The following is a 20044-nucleotide window of genomic DNA, read 5'->3' on the forward strand; positions in this document are numbered from 1 at the left end:
CTCCCTGGACGTCACTAGGTATTTAGGGGGTTACCCCCCTCAGCCCTTAGCAAGAGAGCCCAGGGCCCAAATCCGCCAGAGCCACACAGGCGTTCGGAGCCTGGGGTGTCACAACTGTACTGTGGAGCTGTCCGCGGTCTCCGGTGTTCAAGGCTTCTGCACAGCTTCTGCTTTGCGCCCGCACCACGCCTGTACCGGTGGCGCCACAAGGCGGTATTTCACTGCAGGATTTGTTGGATGTACAAGTCACCATTCGACACACTAAAGGCAGTGAGGGTCCGCCGCCTCGATCTGCAATTATTAGGGGCCTTTAGCCAGTCGCCAACAGCATCAGAGGACCCCCACAGCTTAACCAAAATGGCCGACACGCAATGTTTTTTCATGGGAATTTGCCAGGCAGCCTCTCTGGTGGGGACGTTGTATTTAATTACAGAAGAGTCTCCGTTGCGCACATCTATGCCAGGCCAGGCCGCTCGCTGATAGTTATGTGCGCGGTGTCTAGCGTTGGTTTTCGCAGCGTCCGGCAGACAAAATGGCGGCAGAGCCCATCCGGTACAGCGGCTATGTTCAGCAGGGAAAGGTGCACCCGGCAAGCAATGGGTGTCACAACGCAAGCTGTCGGAGCGCGTCTACAGCAGGGGGGGACCCCCTCACGCCTCATCAGAAATTTCAGGAATGCGCTGCCCGCTGAGTACTCTCATATACCGGCCCCGGTCAGCTGGCGCTCAGCGGCCTTTCCGTGAGATCCTCCCAGGCCAGTGAGCAAAGTGCTCGATGTCAGCAGGTTGAGGAGTCCAGTCGAGGCACTCGCCCCCAAGATACACAGCGGGGCCACAACGTAGCTGCAGCACGCCGGGCCAGCCAGGTACCGCTGCCCGCAGGGCCCACTCGACTCCGGGCTCGCCTGGTTGTTCCTGCTGCTCTCCCCCACGAGGTAGGAGGGACGGCCGTCCGCGGAGATCTTCACCAGCCCTCAAGTTCGTCGCGGTCGGTGTTCCGTGTCCAGAACCAATTCTGCTGTGAACAGTGGTGGCTCCGGCTACTCGTGGGTCAGTAATCGGAGCTTAGATATAGCTAAGGATAGAGTTTAAGGAAGGATTCTCGCCCGGCAGGGCAGGAGCCTCACTGATGTGCGGCCATCTTGGTCGCGCACCACCTAGCGCCCCCCCTTTGCTGGAAATTCTTTTGGTAATGGTGTTCTCATGCGTGAAGCATTGACAGATACCAAGTCTCCATCCACTCTCGTATAAGAACGAGTAATTGCACCTAATACAACAGTCTGAGCTGCTCCTTTTGCGGCTTCATCAGTCAGTGAATTACCTCCAACGTGTATTCCAACACACTGGTCAATCAATGTATGAATTACATGAGCCTATTCTTTTAGATGTGCCACCTTTCCCCAAAGCAATTTATGCTTGATAGAGTTCCCTTTTGAGTCTCTGAATCCATTCAAGCACCAATAATGTAAGTGCTCATTGAAAGGCTGGACACAATAAAACCAGTCTCACACAGTAACTGTAGGAAATTGAAGATTGGTGTTTTCTAGTGCCAGCATTTGAGCTTTGTGTTTCAGCCAGCTGGGCAGATCAGTACCCTAGAGATTTTGAAAACATTTTTTGAGGGTGGAATTGTCCATTCCTAATCACTCCATGTACTGCTGCTGTGTATTGCTGTTTAGTTTCAACAGCAGCATGGGCTGAACCATCAGTATAGACCAGGAAGTCCTACTGGTCAAGAGGCAAAACGTCACTAGGCACAGGGTGTTCTTGTTCATATTTGAGGTTTTCTTCTGTTTGTAGTGTGGGGTCAAAGACATACTCTACATCAGTAGCTGTTAGAAGTTGGCCCACTGTATCCATCTAGGAAACACAGCTTTCGCATTGGCAACGCTGGCATTTGTGACAGCCTCTAGAGCTGGAATGGGAGGAACAACAATTAAGCATTTTTCCAGAGCCAATGATCTTTCCTTCATAACAGCAGTCTGTATTTCAGTCAGTATTTTTTCTGTAGGTGCAAAATGCATTTCAACATTTGAATATTAAAGTGATTCATATGCAATTGGAACAGGATCACCATCATTGAAAGTAGCATGTATAGCCAACGGCCCCGGCAGTTATGCGGCTCACCAAATTTGTGGTGTTGACGTGTATGTGTGCAAGTCTCTGGATACAAGCATGTCTGTTTGCAGTGTTCTCAGAATCTGCATGTTTTAGTGTCCAATGTGTGCTTGAGAAGTCTGGACGAATTAATTCATAAAATAGTTTCACCCGTTGTGCTTAATCTGGTATGTATGTACTACCGAAGTTGAGAAAGCCCAAAAGTCATTGTAGCTTTCTAATTGTATTTGGTGGTTGTAGAAGTACACCTTTCTTTAGGGAATTGACAGAATTGTTTCTGAGACCTTAATCCGGTGAATTCAGTTAAATCCCTGCTTTCAAGCGCTATGTTTGGGCAGAAAAAGCAATCTGAAATGCCTAAAGTTGTTTTGTATTTTGTGCGTACCATGCTGTTCATTAGAGCTGCACGGTGTTAATTTTGTCCTGCAAATGTGCTTGTATGGCTGTTTAAAATGTCTGTAGCTTAAGATTAAGCTGTATAAATGATCTGGTTTTGCTACTTGAAACAAGGGATTGCTCATTGGTCAGATACAAGGTTTGATGATGCCTTGATATTCTAATTGTGTTAACATTTCCCTAACTGGGTGTTTAGCTTCATGCTTACTTGTGTATTTTGGTTGAACTTGCAGGCTGAACCTTTTAGGTATGTGATAAGGTGAGTCTTTATCCCAGCCTAAATGATTGTGATATAATGCCGGAGCTTGTGCAAGAGCCCACTCTGTGGCATACGTTTGTTACACAGCTTCAGGTATGATGGAGAAACATGGTGTTATTGCATCTTCCCCTTCTGGGACTTCTCTAACAAATTCAGGTGTTCAGTCCTTTTCAGCCAAAAGAATGGCATAGGTAAAAGCTAAATTTCCCCCAAAAATTGCTTTAATGGTACAAGGGTTATCACCCTTAATTTGGATGTCCAAATCAAACAATCTATCTGGAGAGCTAACCAGCTGAGCTGGTGTTTCAACTTGAATAAAATATTTAGTTCTCGCCACCGGAAATTCTTGCAGAGTCAGGCGAACAACCGTGACCTCTGCCATGCTGTCTGGCAGTGTCAATGCCCACTCCCTGTTCTGAAGTAGAATCCTCAATATGTGTGGCATATTTAACTGAAATGCCTGCCACTTTTATCTTTTTGAAGTGAATTGTTTTGTTGTTGAAGTTTCTCTTCCTTTTTATGATGCCAGACGAGCGTTTAGTCCTTTCTCAGTTTCCTGTACTCTTCTCATCTGCACTGTGATCATCGTTCTGTCTCTGAACGTTTTGTAGGGTGAGTTCTCAAAGGAATGAGGAGGACGTGTATCAGTACACTGATGCCCATCATGCGGCTCAATTATGTCCCAGTTAAACAAATTATTGCGCTTTTCAGTGGACTCTGGTTCTGGAAACCCACCCTGTTTTTTTTTTTTTATTCCAGCATTTAAAAAAGAAAAAATTAAGAAGGCTCAGGGGCCTGTTTCGAGTTATATTTTTCAGAATTACCCTTAAGTTGTGGTTTATTTGGTCTGGCTCCCATATTATCTCGATCTATAGGCACAGTGTATTTTGAGGTCTTTCTGCATAAAGATGAATGTTCTGTAGTTGAATGATGAATAGATAATGAGATTTTATACTTATTGGTTCAAGAGTTTTCGTAGGCCAACACATATTTCAGGACATGTCGCTTCATCAGGTCCAAAAATATATGCTTAGCAATGCAGCGATCTTTGACACTTTTCAAAGTAAGGAAACGAGCATTAATAATATTGATCATAATATACATATTTTTAGAAAATAACATATTCAAGGAGCCATTAAAGTAGGATGACAACTCCAAATTCTCTGTATGATGGCGCATTACTTGTTTTCACCCCCCCCCCCCTCCTTTCCTGAGAAAACTAGTGATCGGCCGCCATATTAAAAATTATTTGCCTGTGAAAATTCTTGAACTAATAATAAAATCTATTAATTCATCATTTTGACTGCGGAGTGATAATCTTTTAGCAGAAAGGATTCAAATTTGTGTGCAGGACGGGGAGGTTTTGTCCTGTATCACCTTTTTTAAGGTCTGTCAAACCAGTTGGAGAGCCTCCGTTTCCCTCCTTTTCTTATGACAGAGATGTATTGGTTTTAGGAATAATTTTGGGTAATTTGCACTCATGGTCTGCTTAGGGAACCCACACGAGGCACTGGCATACTGCCAAAGCTGTTGCTTTCCCTTATATGTTACTTAAAATAATTGAGGCGACTGGGGCATAGTTGCCAATTAGTTTCATCCTCAAATCCAGGGCAGGAGCAGCCCCATATTCATTTTGAATATGTTTTAGCAAAACAGTGATAAATGGTGAACCATGTGCTATGGTACATATTGCTGCAAAAAACTTGCAATCCAGAATGGAATTTTCTCCCATCTGGTGGGGGAACTTTGCCCGTAATTGCGTTTTTATGGTTACTGCTCTAATTGCAGGCACAGCTATATGTGGCTGCGGAGCTTGAAAAGACCTTTCTGAGGTTGCTGTCCTTGTTCGTATAATGAACTGTGTTAAACGTCTGTATAGTCTGCCTAGACCGGAGTAAAGGGCACGGAGCTCAAAAGCAGTGAGGTGTGTTAATGTTGGATATGGTGTATAGCCGTTTAGGACTGGCCTGTCCGCTCCCTCATTACTGCAGGGACCTAGTCTTATATTGTTAAGTACATGTGGTAGGGCGCCTGGACCCATTTGTATGTTCCTGAAATGTTAATGGCATTTCTTAATCTTCATAGGCTCAGCATTGGTCTGGTTTTACAGGTGCTCTGTATATGTCAAATGTTTGAGTTGTAATCAGCTGCAGGAAAAGTGACCCATTATTAGAATACCTCTATTTTGTACGCTTTGTGGGGCTATACCATGAAGGGAACATCTTCCCCTGTAGGAGGAAGCCCTTGTTGCATCATTTGTTACTTCATGTCTGCAATTTTGTGGAATAACCACTGGTACTTAAGCCATATTTAATTCATGTAATTCAAAGAAGGAAAAGACTATAGTGGGGTGATGTTTAAAGGGTTGAGCGTGAACAATCTACAGACAAAAATAGGGGTTACCTATTTAACTAAGGAGGATTTAACCCTAACTCCGCGACCCCCCCATACAAGGTGACTAGAGGCTTTGGGCACACGTAAAAACTACTTAGGAGTCCCATTAAAGTACCTGACCTAGAATGTTAGTAATCGTCATGTTGTATTGTTCCTACGAATCAAGTAGAACTGTGTATCCGGACAACATAAACATCAGAATATGGGGACTGAGTCGACTCGTATCAGAGTATGTTGGCCTAATTCCTAGCTAGGTCACAGTGCACCATCTGGTCCCCTAACCTCACAGTACCAGATTGTATCTGCAGCCTAAGAACATGATAACTCTAATTCCCCAAGGAAATCGTGGAAACACATCTACCCTTTCGTTATTACTTAGGCATGCCCAATGGGAAATACAAGAAATAAACAAATTGGTGTTTCAAACATTTATTGAAGCAATTGTATTCTTGTGTTAAAAACGGGCTGTAGTTATTATCGGGAGGAACCGAAGCATTGTTACCAGCATTACAAGAATGGTGAAGATAAACAGTTCAACCATTATGTTAACAATCTGTGATTATATGATTATGCATAGAATTGTATTCCTACCTAATACTACCTACACTACCGAGAGCATATTGAGAGTACCCTCTGCCAGATCCCTTGGGACAGCCCAACTCCCCACACCTGTGTAAGATGTATCAGGAAGGCAGGCCACCGTCCTTTGCAGGATAGAGATTGGAGTTGGCAGGGCTGTATCTCAGTCACAAGCAAAGCATTCAGAATAATTCATAGAAGTGCTCCTCTTTTGCATTTAGGTCGGAAATGATTTATTTAATAAAAGCATTGCTGCAATCGCACTGTCACAGGTGCAGCACAGATGTTAGCGTTTGTCTTGTGACTCAACGCTGTCTACAGCCAGACACCCACAGACAAGGGCATTGTGCGTAATGTTCTTAGCCTTGGACGGAGTGTACTTGGCACCTAATAATGCCTATCAAGTAATGTACTAAATGTAGAACGATTTCTAAGTATTCTATCATATACCTGCAAAGCATGTTAAAAGTCTCCGTTTAGAAAAATAAGTCAAATTTAAATTTGTAACTAAAATGGCAACTTTGTGCTCAGGCCCTGTTGAACCTTACAACAAGGTGGGTGGAGCATAAGGGAATGTACTTAAAACTGTACCACACCATAGAATCTACAGCTGATATTTACATAAAACACTATGGGCATTGAAGCAAAGGGATTTGCCCAGAATCTCATAGTTTTACTCAGGCCAGACTTGCGGCCAGTGCATCGACTTCAAAGGTGGACAGTTGCCTCGCCTTGGGGCCAGCATGCACCCCAGGATTAGCAACTCTTTTTGGTGGCCTTCACTGTCGAGGATCGCAGGTAGAGAGGACGGCTAATAGAGCATTAATTAGTATGTGTTCACAAGGGCCCCATGCCCACTTATCTGCAGGGGCGGAAATGAAGCACGAAGAGCGATGAAGCGGTTTGGCGTCCTACCTTGACTCCCTTGCTTGAATTTCATAACCTTTCCCTCTTTGCATGGTGTTGCTGAACGATGGTGGCAAATGCAAATTATTACTTTATGATCCCATTTTACATTCAACAGAATATTTAGCAATTTTTATAAAACTGGAGTACTTATCCAGTCAGAAAAGCAGCACGTTTGTTTGATATACAGATCTTTTCCTCCTTAAAACCTTGACAAAGCCAATTGATGTCGCATAGGCAAAACCTATTGACTTTGCCAATGCTTGCTTTGGTATTTGGAATACTTTGTGCTTTTGCCTTCATAACTCTGCCACCAAACCCTCCCCTCCCCAATATTTTTAGGTCTCGCCTGAGCCAGCGCATGTGCTGCTCTGCTGAGACTTTTAGTAAGTGAGCTTCAGAAATGCTACCACACTTTTGCTTGTGGCCTAAAGCTTGCGGTTCGCGCGCGGTTACAAGCAGAGGCACCATCTGGCATTCCTCTCTCGTCATGGCTCATTAAGCCATCTGTTGCCTCATCACTCCTGCCTCCTCACTGCCATTATTGCTGCGTTCCTATGCCCCTGCCTCTGATTTTAATTATGCCTTTATCTTCTGGATAGCGCCTGGAAATTATTTACTTTATAGTATACGTGATAGAAGTGACAACTGTTGGTAACTAGTCTGAAAGAGCACCGTTACTTTGATCTTTGAATACAATGTGTTCATGGCCACACAAGATCACTAAACAAATAGTTATTTGACTGGTTAAAAAAGAACGTGTTTATTAATGCAGGCGAAGGTGCTGGTTTACTTTTTACTTTGCCCCTCTAATGTGTTTTGAATCCTTGCACATGCATTAAAAAATACTTTTAATTCAAGCTCCGTATGCACTTAATTGTGAGGAAAGGCACTTCAAGTAGTAAGGTGTTATTTAGTACAGGGAAGTTCTTTGTCCCGAGTGGATTTAGTGCGAGTGAAACGCCGGGGCTGTGCCATGCATTGTAATCCGCCACTGGCAAGGCGACGTTCCATTACGTTTCTTGAATTGCCTGCCCGAATCTAATCCTCCCAAACCGCTTCCGCGTACAAGTTAACGTTTTAATTTCGTATGTGCATGTTAAAATGATAGATGGAAAAAAAAGTTCCCTGATATTGAGCACAGCTTGATCCACCTTGAAACAATGGTTTTGCTCTGCTGGTGTGGAATGTTGCTTTTGGATTAACTGAGAGGTGTTTACTAGGTTATGTTTTCATGTGTGAATGGTGCTTGTTCCTTCACTAGCTGACATGCTGGGAGCAGGAATTTCGCTTCTCTCTCTGATATATACACCGCATTTGCATTTTTATGGCTAGCCGCTGAAAACTGCTTTGTTTTCGCTCATTTCAAATAAGAACAAAGTCCTGCACTCCCTGATTGCCTGTTACAAGCATTCCATTTGGATCAGACTGAAGAACGTGTTTCTTCTGCTACCTGTACCTTGCAGCAGAGCGAGACCTATTGGCTATGCCAATGCTTGTTTTTTTCTTCACATCAGTCATCCTCTCCATATTTATGTCCTTTCTTCAAACTTTAGGAATGGGGCCCTGATTGTTTTTGATTTGGTTTTATTAAATATGTTGCTCATAATGGGTTTTATACTCATTTCCTCCCCCCCCCCCCCGTAATCATTCTTTCAATGAGAACATGCATAAATGTTCAATAAAAAATGTCCTTGAGACATTCAAAGTTATCCTTCAAATTTTACCATAGTTTAGTATAACCATTTTAGCCATCTGTGGGTTTTTTTGTCTCCAAGTTGCAAAGATTTTTTTTGTCAATTTTATTTTGACTGCATGGAATAGCCAAGATTACTTCCATTCTTCTGTATGTATTTGCATACTATTATGAAGCATTCTGCTAGCATTATGACCAGACACATACTGTATATTTTGCAACCATGTGTAAATGTTTTTTTATTATGTTGGAACCACTGTCCATAAAGCAAGCTAAACTTACTGTTCAGTGTGTTTTCTAACTGTGCATGTCTGAACAGTAAAGGTTAAATCATGTACATTGGGGTGCATATCTTGCTTTAGCAGCAGACAATATTCTTTTTCCAACGATACTTTGGAAATAAACTGTCAGTCAAAGAGTTTGTGCTAAGGGGGGGTGGATCTTCTTGTCCAGAAGACAAAATTAACTTGAAGAATGATTGTGCTCGACCCCAATGTGTCTTTGGCATCAGACCACCCTTGTATGATTAAGGGCTTTATTGGTTAGCTTCAAGCTAGCTGCAATTTTTGCCTCTCCTAAGCAACTGTCATAGTACCCAATCTGCAAAATTAACGCATTGGTTTTAAATTGAAGATTTACAATGCATTATATTGCCAATGCTTTCTTTAGAACATTAGGAAGGTGTTTGTCAAAAAAGGAACTGTCTTGGAAAAAGAGAAGCTATTAGTAGCATAAATGAAACAGCTCCACCCTGAACCTTCATACCTGGGTAATAAGCGAGAATGAGCATATTATTGGCTCAGAGTGTGTTCAGGCAATTGGTGGTTTTGTTCTTTTCAGCAGGGCTTTGTTACTCTTGAACATGTGACCATGATTTTTTAGGGTCATGTAACTGGAGAGTAGTGAACATGGTTCAACTGAGTACCAATTTGATGGAGTAAAAAATAGTACTTATTTGGATTAGGGCATTAATTGGTGAGCATTTTACTTCCTTAAGCCTTCTCTTTTTTTAATGATCTTTATTGACTTTGTTGAAAACAAAGTAGTGCTCTTTGTTTCTATTGGCTGGTAGAAGCCTGGAGCATCAACATTCCAGTGAGTAACAGCAAAAGCTGTGAACAAATGCCTCACGGAGCCTGAGGGGATATCCACACCCTCAGTGCCCAGAGGCCTTTGTTTTACAAATTAGAACATTCTGCCCGAGACGGGCGAAATGTTCTAACAGCCTTAGAGCCCTCTGTGGTGGGCTCTACTGGCCATTAAAGGCCTGCTGCCTTGTTAGAGGCCCTCACCTTTGGCTCGGGCCTTTAACGCTATGGTGGGCTCTAAGGCCATAGTAAGACGATGGCACCTTATACATTATGGATTCTGGTAAAGTATCCCTATATAGATTTTACATTTACAGTTTACTTGAAAATCTAAGCTGAACAAAATTGACGTCTAATGTATTTTATCTGTCTTTTCTTTTCAGGCCAGAGGGAACCCCTTTCGAGGATGGTAAGTTTTGCATCTGTTATTAAGAAAAAGAAAATAGTTTGGGGACTATAAGGTTGGTTTAGCTGTATAGTTTTTGCCCTTCATTGAATTGCGATTGCAACTATGAATCTATGCCCAAAATTTGGAAGAGATCAACGTTTTCTACATTTTCTTAAGTTCTCTTTAAAAGCTTTCCAGCTGGCCAAGAACAAACGTTGTTGACCAGTGGATCCAAGAGGCAGGGTTCCCTTGTGCGGAATTCCTGTTGCGCATGCATTTAGAAAAAGTAGCATCAGAGCAGCTGGAATTACTCAAAAATAAAGGATCAAATTATGCAGCAGAATTGACTAAATTATACAGCAAAAAAAGAAATGTCATATGGCCTAATGCTACACATTATGTACCCCATATGTTTCACTTTTATATAATTTCCCATTACTAGAGTCTGGGCAAAAATGTAGGCCCATACTAGTGTCCCACCCTACTACAGCAGTCAGCACCTAAATTGAGGTAACTTAACCTTTGGAAAGGGTATGCAACTACCTGGCTTCACAAGTGCATTTTTAAAGTAACTTATGATTCATTTTATGTTATATGGATGTTCTAAAGCATATTTTAGGTCATGGGACAAAGCAGTAAATCCATAATGCAGAAAATACCATGGTTGCAGAACTGCTCACCGAGATCGATCATCCTGTTCAGTTCAACATGTTCATGCCTCACATAAAAGTATGTGTGTCATAACATTCACTGCACCCACTACAGTATATTGTTGGTAATTCTGTTTTATGTTGTAATGTGCTCTTTGCTTGACAACATTTCTGTGGTGTGTGAACTTGCAGCTCTTTGTATGGAAAAAGATAGTCTTACTTTAGTTTCTGAAAGTAATGTGTCTCCTGCTGAAGGGAATACAAACATTACAGTCTCATGGACAACTCTTTTAAACCATCATCATTTAACTTAATTTTGGTTATAAAACCATAAAAGTTCCCATAGCAGCATATGTTTAAAAGCATGGCACAATAAAAAGTTTCAAATTGACGAGAATTCAGTTTCCAACTAACGAAAAGCTTGATGGGGCCCTTCCGGCAAAACCCTGTTTTTTAGCAGCTGTTCGCATAAAAGACACTCAAAATTACTTTAAAAGCGTCGGATGCCCAATTAAACTTGAAGTGAATTGTGCTTTGGGGTATTGATATGTCTTTTTATGAAATGCCATATAGAATTAAGATAACAACACAGCTCCTAGTATATGGCCTACATATTTTCTGTGCATAGTGCCTATCGTAAAGCCAGAGGAGGCAGCACAAAGTGATGATCCAGCAAGCATGTGGTTTAGTGTATGCGCCACTGAAGAACAGTAAGTGCTTGTCATTCTCCACTGACCGACATCCCCTAGGGCAAAGATTAGAGGGGTCTACATTGCTCTTCCAGGAAGAGGTAAAAGAAGCAGTTGGTAGAATCCCCAATCTGAATTTAATATAAAGAGACCTAGTTGATGGCCTATAAAATCTCCAAAATAGGAACCACATTTAAAAGACCGGTACTGGTCCATTAAGCTGCCCGAAGGGACAGCAGACATTTTTGAGCCAAGGATGACATTCTAGTAATGATCTTTAATAAGACTGTGGAAGCTGCTGGTCTTTCCTGATGGTTGGAGTAGAATTGAGACAATTCCATCCAAACCAACCATAGCTTGATGTGGGGTATGCACAGGTTCCTAAGGGCCAAGTGTTGAGCAAAGATTTCCATAAGGCACTCTGTATGGCGCAAGTTCCTTTCTCTTCCAGGGGATCCTCATCAATAGTCATAAGCATTAGAATATTCCCGCCCATGTGCGGGATCCCGGAAACAGTATATTATATGTGCCCCACATATATATATCCATACATATATACCTATATGTATACACAAGCAATTGCAGCCCCTAACATCCTAGAGCTGAACCATGCTGTAAGGAATTTCCACTACACATAAGAAAAAAGCATTATAAACATGAGAAACAACATTATAACTTGTTTGGAAACTGTTTTAATGCTTAGAAAACAGCAGAAATTCTTAGAAAACACAAAGCATAGGAAGCTCCCAGGCTGCATTGCAAATACCCAGTCTAAAAAGACTGAAAAGCTAACTCATAGCTACATAGCAAAAAACTGACACCGTGCCTTTAAGGCACACCTGACCCCCACCTTCCCATCATGCCTCAGGGGTGGCAGTTAGGTCAGTTGTTCTTTCCGGCTCCTTCTGGAAGGATCCTGGCAACAGAGCTCCACTTTTTTCTGAGTTTCTCAGAAAATATTGTCTGTTTTTCAACTGTTTTTTCCCTTACTTCGACGTTTTTCATCTAAGTCAGTAAGAGGCTGCCTTTTTTAGGCATTTTTGGGCATTTTTTCCATCTTAAAATGCCCTCTCTTTTCGATTCTTGCCCTGCATGTGGCAAGAAAAAGGCCAGGACTGACTCTCATAGGGTCTGTATCCTGTGTCTACCGGAGGATCATGATTCCAGCACATGTCCTCACTGCCAGGGCCTGTCCAAAAGAACTTTGAAGGACAGAGAGCGAAGTCGCGCTTATGGCCTGGCACAACCATCCAGAGGCCGATCTCCGGTGAGGAAGGGCTCCAAGAGGCATAAAGATTCATCTAGAAGCAAGTCCTCTCGTCCTTCCGCCTCAGCGTCGGGCTCGGCGCTGAGAAAAGATGTTCCGGTAGGTCGTGTTTCGAAAGAGGTTCTCGGCAGCGGGCTCGCCGTCGAGAGCAGGTACGACGTCGACGTCGAAATCCAGACCGCCATCGTCAACTCGGCGACGATCGGCGTCGAGATCCAGAGCCTCTCCGCCGTCGTCAACCCGGCGACGTTCGGCGTCGAGAGACACCACCCCTCCGCCGTCGTCAACCCGGCGGCGATCGGCGTCGAGGAGCAGGGAACCTCCGCCGTTGTCAACCAGGCGACGATCGGCGTCGAGGAGCAGAGAGCCTCCGCCGTCCCCAACCCAGCGGCGTTCGGCGTCGAGGAGCAGGGACCCTCCGCCGTCGTCAACCAGGCGACGACCGGCGTCGAGGAGTGTCACCCCTCCGTCGTCGAGGGCACCATCCCCTCCGTCGTCGAGGCGTCATCGGCGTTCGACGTCGAGGCAACAGGATCCTCCGCCGTCGTCATCCAAGCGACGTTCGGCGTCGAGGTTGACATCCGTCTCGACGTCGAGAGTGGCAGCATCTCCGCCGGAGTCCCCGCGGCGTTCGGCGTCGAGGGAGAGAAGACCTCCGTCGTCGGCTTCACATCGCCGCTCGACGTCGAGGCGGCAGGCTTCGCCCACTGAACATGGCCGCCGGTCCACATCGAGACGGCGTTCGACGTCGAGAGAGTCCCGGCGAGAAAAGAGACGACACCACGGATCGACGTCAAGACCGCGCTCGACGTCGAGACAGGCCTCGGACAGGTCGGTGGTCCTGGTGACAGAGTCGGCGTCTCGCCATTCCTCCTCCCACTCAGGGGCCTCTCCACGACCGGCAAATCCACGAGAACCTGCGGTTCAACCCCGTAGGTCTTCTCCTCAGACTCAGACCATTAATCTGTCGCCCAGATGGCTACTGCCAGCACATCATTGGCAGGACTCCGGGCCTACAAAGAGGATGCGGGAATACATCAGTCCAGTGCATGATTCTCCGCTGCAACGGCTGGTGGCGGCTGTGGACAGAGCTAGTCCCCCCAGGCCAGCACGTCAGAGGTCTCCAGACGACAGGCGATGCAGATCGCGCTCCCCCAGACGGGAGGAGCGTTCACCTGGTTCACGGACTCGTGATCATCGCCGGAAGCGCAGAAGGACTCCATCATCGTCCTCTTCCTCTTCCTCCAGGTCCTCCATCAGGGACTATTCTCCCACGCTCTCGGGCAGCCCAGTGTCCAGGGTCTCGCCCGTAGACGACATCAACACCTACCAGGAGGTGTTGCAGCGGGGAGCACAGAAGCTGGGGATTGAGATGTCAGTCCCCCAAGTCACCACCTCGGTGATTTTTGAAACACTTCACCAAAAGTCTGCCTCTCGTCCGCTGCTGCCTTTGGTCCCAGGAATCATGGAACCAGTCATGGACACTTTTCTCACCCCGGCGACTGTCAAAGCCGTTCCGGCTCGTATCCTGAAAAAATACAAGCCAGCTACCTCTGACCCCGTCTTTGTGAAGATAGACCCACCTGCGGACTCTGTCATAGTGGCAGCGGCTAGGAAGGGTCAGACGGCGTCGGCCTCCTCTTCCGTCCCTCCAGATAAGGAGAGCAGAACCCAGGACTCATGGGGACGCAGGGCCTGCTCTTCTGCGGCGGCGGCCCTCAAGATCTCCAGCGCGGCGGCGCTTCTGGGCAGGTACGACAGGGCCCTCTGGGACTCGATAAAGCGTTTCAAATCCAAGCTCCCCAAGGAGGACCAAAAGGACTTTGAGGAGATCGTTACGGAAGGGGCACTGGTGGCTAATCAGTCGATTAGCACAGCGGCGGATGGTGCGCTAATCTCAGCCCACTCTTACACACACGGAGTCTGCGCCAGGAGGTCGTCCTGGTTGCGTCTGACAGGGCTCAAGCCAGACGCACAGCAACGGATTTTAATCCTCCCGTTCTCTGGCAACTCCCTCTTCGGCACTCACACGGATGAGGAGATGGGGCGCATGAAAACGGAGCTGGACACCCTCAAAGCCGTGGGCTTGGAGAAGAAAAAGGAATTCAAGCGCCGTTTTCGACCCACCCAACGCAAGGGGCCTCAACAGAGGGTTCAAACCCCTCAGTGGTCTCAGAGCAAACCCCAAGGGAAAACCCAGTTTAGAGGCGGAAAGTCTGGCAGGGGCAGAGGTGGACACCAGCAACAGTCCTCCACTACCACAAGAGGAGGAAAGTCATGAGCTGTGGCTTCCTCTACGGCCGTTGCCCACTCCAGTGGGAGGAAGTGCATCACAACATCTAGCAGAGTGGGACAGCATCACAAAAGATCGCTGGGTGCTGAATATACTGCGTCATGGATATGCGCTACGTTTTCGAGCGCGTCCCAGAGACATCCCGCCAAAGAGATCCCGTCCTCACCACCTCAACCTGCTCAAGCAGGAGGTGAGATCCCTTCTGAAAAAGCAAGCCATAGAAAGGGTTCCTCCTTCGCAGGTCGGAAAAGGAGTGTACTCCCGGTACTTCCTGGTGCCCAAGAAAGATCAAGAGCACAAGTTTCGGCCGATTCTGGACCTTCGTCTCCTAAACAAAGTCATCGTCAAGGAGAAGTTCCGTATGTTGGCGCTTCACCAAATATGCCCACATCTACAAGTCGGAGATTGGATGTGTTCGGTGGACCTCCAAGATGCGTACTTTCACATTCCAATAGCGAAACATCACCGCAGGTACCTACGGTTTGTGGTTGGAGGCAAGCACTACCAGTACAAAGTGCTCCCATTCGGACTCAAGTCGGCCCCGCGAGTCTTCACCAAATGTATGGCAGTGGTGGCGGCCTGCCTACACAAGCAGGGTCTCTTCGTCTACCCGTACCTGGACGACTGGTTACTGAAGGCTCCAACCCAGCAGCAGGTGAAGAAAGACTTCCAAATCTGTCTGAGACAGTTGCACGCTCTCGGCCTTCACGTCAACATGGCGAAGTCCGTGCAACAGCCCACTCAGTCCATCCACTACCTTGGCTCCGTTCTGGACACAAGCGTGGGAAGAGCGTATCCTTCGGAGGAGAGACTGTCTTCAATGAAGAGAAAATGCAGGCTTATGCAGCAGATGCGGAGGCCGTCAGTTCGGCAGGTAGCATCTCTGCTGGGTTCCATGGCGTCCTGCATTTTTCTAATTCCCCACGCCAGGCTGCGAATGAGACCTTTGCAGCAAGCTCTGGAGGACCAATGGGATCAGTCCACAGGCCGTTGGGGAGATCGAATCTCTCTCTCCCAGGTGGCGAAATCTTCCCTAGCATGGTGGACTCGTCAGAACAATCTGTTGGTGGGAGTCCCGTTTCACCAGCCACTTCCGGTGCAAACAGTGGTAACAGACGCGTCGCTACAAGGATGGGGGGCCCACATGGGGTGCCTCCAGATACAAGGTCAGTGGTCTGCAAAAGAACAGGGCTACCACATAAATATGCTAGAGCTTCGAGCAGTCCATCTTGCTCTAAAGGCGTTCCTCCCAGCAATCGAGACCGACTCAGTCCTGGTGCAGACCGACAACACCACGACCATGTTTTACCTGAACAAACAGGGCGGGACTCGGTCACGCCCCCTCTCCCTGGAGGCGCAGGCGATCTGGCACTGGCTGCTCGCCCGGAACCTCTCGGTGGTGGCAGTACACCTTCCAGGGGAGTTGAATATCAAGGCAGACGCACTCAGCAGGCACTTCGAAGATCAGCCCGACTGGGTGCTGCACGACGACGTGGTGGCGGACCTGTTCCGTTGGTGGGGTCGTCCAGACATCGATCTGTTTGCAGACGACGAAAATTCAAAATGCCACGCCTTCGCGTCCATATTCCACCGTCCAGGGACCAGGGGGAATGCTCTTTTGATGGACTGGTCAGGGACATTTGCCTACGCCTTTCCGCCCCTGCCTCTGATTCCGAAGGTGGTATCCAAGCTGCTCAGATCCGACATGAAGATGATCCTCATAGCTCCGGACTGGCCGCGCCAGTGGTGGTACCCGGACCTTCATCTCTCAGTTCAACCTCACAGGCGGCTGCCTTGCAGGCCAGACTTGCTGTCCAAGATGGGCGGGAGGATTCTGCATCCCAACCTTCCCTCACTGAACTTAACAGCATGGCTCCTGAGGTCCTGCAATATGGACATTTAGGTCTACCGCCTGACTGCATGCATATTCTCAAGGAAGCGAAGCGACCCTCCACAAGAGCGTCTTATGCGTTTAAGTGGAAGAGGTTCTTCATTTGGTGTAGGGAACATCACCATGATCCTACAAAGGGGCAGGAGGACGTCATCCTTCCGTACCTCCTTCACTTAGCTAGATCAGGCTTGAAGTATGCATCCATCAGGGTCCATTTGTCTGCCATTACAGCTTACAGGAGGTCTCCCAGTCAACCTTCTTTTTTCCAGATGCAGGTGGTCAAGGACTTCTTGCAGGGGTTGAAAAAAAGTTTACCCCCCTGTTCGAAACCCTTCTCCTCCGTGGGAGCTGAACTTAGTGTTATCCAAGTTGATGGGCCCACCTTTTGAGCCGATCCACAAAGCTTCTTTACAGCATCTGTCGTGGAAGGCTGCTTTCCTGGTAGCCATTACATCGGCACGCAGAGTAAGCGAAATCCAGGCTCTGTGTACTAAAGAGCCGTACACAGTTTTTCACCAGCACAAAGTGGTCTTAAGGGCACATCCATCCTTTCTCCCTAAGGTAGTGTCTGATTTTCATATTAATCAGTCCATTTCTCTGCTATCCTTCTTCCCGAATCCAGCGACCCCGGCTGAGCGGTCGCTCCACTCCTTAGACCTCAAGAGGGTACTTAAATTCTACCTGGCAAGTACCAGAGGCATTAGGAAGACGGACCAGCTGTTTGTCAACTATGGCGCCATGAGAACAGGCTTCCCAGCGGCTAAACGATCCATTTCCAGATGGATTGTTTCCTGCATTACCCTAGCCTACCAGCTGGCGAAAAGGCCCTTACCTTTGGCCCCTAAGGCTCATTCTACTAGGGGGAAAGCGGCCACAGTAGCTTTCTTGCATGACGTTCCAATGGCAGAGATCTGCAAGGCGGCCACTTGGAAATCGGTCCATACCTTTACCAGGCACTACTGCCTCGAATCCGATTCCAGGGCGGATGCCCAAGTAGGCCAAGCCTCCTTGAGGAACCTGTTAGGGTAGCTGAGCTATCTGAGCATACTGTTCCTTCTCTGTTTATTTTCTTTCCTTTGCCCGCAGGGGGATGAGGTGAGGCTCGCTATTCTATTCTAATGCTTATGACTATTGATGAGGATCCCCTGGAAGAGAAGGATTAGTTACTTACCTGTAATCCTAGTTCTCTTCCAGGGGTATCCTCATCAAAGTCATAAGCAACCCTCCCGCCTCCCCGGGCAAAGGTATAATAATTTTCAGAGGTTGTTATTTTTCTTTGTGCCATGACTTTTCAGTCTCCGCAAAGAACAACTGACCTAACTGCCACCCCTGAGGCATGATGGGAAGGTGGGGGTCAGGTGTGCCTTAAAGGCACGGTGTCAGTTTTTTGCTATGTAGCTATGAGTTAGCTTTTCAGTCTTTTTAGACTGGGTATTTGCAATGCAGCCTGGGAGCTTCCTATGCTTTCAGTGTTTTCTAAGAATTTCTGCTGTTTTCTAAGCATTAAAACAGTTTCCAAACAAGTTATAATGTTGTTTCTCATGTTTATAATGCTTTTTTCTTATGTGTAGTGGAAATTCCTTACAGCATGGTTCAGCTCTAGGATGTTAGGGGCTGCAATTGCTTGTGTATACATATAGGTATATATGTATGGATATATATATGTGGGGCACATATAATATACTGTTTCCGGGATCCCGCACATGGGCGGGAATATTCTAATGCTTATGACTTTGATGAGGATACCCCTGGAAGAGAACTAGGATTACAGGTAAGTAACTAATCCTTTTGGACCATCTCCTAGCCCAAACTAAAATGGGCTTAAGATGGGCTGCGTCTAAAAATTACCTCACATTTAGGTCAAACCTTATCTAACACGTCAAGATTGCACTATCCCCACAAATCTGCACCATAGAGAGCTGCTTTACATGCTTGGGCCCTATATATCTCCAGTGCCGGTGAAGTAGGATAAGAAGTTGTGTTTGCAAGTCTAACAATAGAGACCGCTTTATGATTAAGGGACTGAGAGCTTATTCCCATCTGCGCTGCCCAGGTAGTGAAGTCTGCAACCTCACCCCTAGGTAGTCTAATTCTGTCACCCTCTAGCACCATAGTCCCTTTTTGTTTTACTGTTTTGTGTGTGAATATCATGTATTTTGTTTTGGGTTTGTTTATTTCTGGGCTGTGGTCTTAGCTAAATTAGTTGAACTGCCCCAAAAGGGCGTTAAGATCTGCTGAATTTTTTTAATACGAATTCAACCCCGGTGTGCATCGTTATGGTCGATGCAGAAAAAGCGTTTGACCTCGTGAACTGGAGAACCTTGTTTTTCAATCTTGAGCGATTTGGTTTTCCGGTCTAGGTGGTCAATATGCTTCGCAACATATATCAGGAAGCCACAGCCCAGGTAGTCATTAACAATAGCTGGGACCATAAAAATAAATCGTGGGACTAGACAGGGCTGCCCGATTTCGCCTTTGCTTTTTACTTTTTTTATCGAGCCACTTGCAATTAAAATACGTAATAATATGGCGATTAAACCTCCAATTTCCGGCATGGCAAAGCTGAAACTCTTTGCAGACATAATTTTATATCTGACCCCAGATAAAGACAATCTCAAATTGGTTTTAAGCGAATTTAAAAGGTTTGAGTTAATTGGTGGTTATAAAATCCGCGCTAATAAAACGGAAGTTCTTTCCCTTAACGCAGACTTAAATTCTCTTCCACCTTGGAGGCAAGCAATCAAATCGGACCCAATTAGATATCTTGGGATATATGTATCCAGCCACCTTGTAAGACACCACGCTATGCAATGCAATAGGTGTTGCTTTTGGTATTGTAAATAACAATGCCTTTTAATTTTTTTAAAGACCTTGCCATTTACAATGTCAATAGCTCAAAATGTCATTGCGAGACCTATTGCATTGCAAATGCTTGTTCTAAGATGTCCTGCAGTCCTACTTGCATGTATTTATAATTTTAGTGGTATATTTGATTGAATTCCCATGAGCATTTAAACTCCAACAAGCTGTGCATAGCGATCGTCTCCGCTATACCATGTTTCGTTTTTTTGTTAAGAATAAATATGGGTCGTAGGTCCAGTTGCACATCTGATCATGTAATGGTTCAATCTGAGTGCTTCTTAAAAATATAACCATTGTACCAGCTTGATAAGGACTGACATATTGGTTTTGTTAGTAGGTTTGGCATTATTTCCAGGACTCAAGGAGTACTGTGGGTCAGGAATGGGAGTGCCAAGTGAGTTGGTGGAAGGTTCTGTGGTGTGGGTTTGTAGCTATGTTGAATACTAGTGACGTGGATTTTTCATTATTTCCTTAAAGTCATATGATTGATTGTTCCACTGATGTGAGAGGAGGGAGCAATCCTGCCCTATGGAAGACCCACCTTCAACTCATTTTACTTTAGAATTACT

General features: G+C 45.9%; 1 protein-coding gene across 1 annotated transcript in view; it reads left to right on the top strand.

Annotated features, from left to right (window-relative positions):
* Positions 1 to 20044, top strand: part of UBE2A (ubiquitin conjugating enzyme E2 A) — a 253198-nt gene that overhangs the window by 44299 nt on the left and 188855 nt on the right. Inside the window, exon 3 of the mRNA XM_085608056.1 lies at positions 9819 to 9844. Within this exon, the coding sequence (XP_085464182.1) occupies positions 9819 to 9844 (26 nt within the window). The remainder of the gene's footprint in view (positions 1 to 9818; positions 9845 to 20044) is intronic.

Source organism: Triturus cristatus, chromosome 5_2 (assembly GCF_964204655.1).
Source record: "Triturus cristatus chromosome 5_2, aTriCri1.1, whole genome shotgun sequence".
NCBI lineage: Eukaryota > Metazoa > Chordata > Amphibia > Caudata > Salamandridae > Triturus > Triturus cristatus.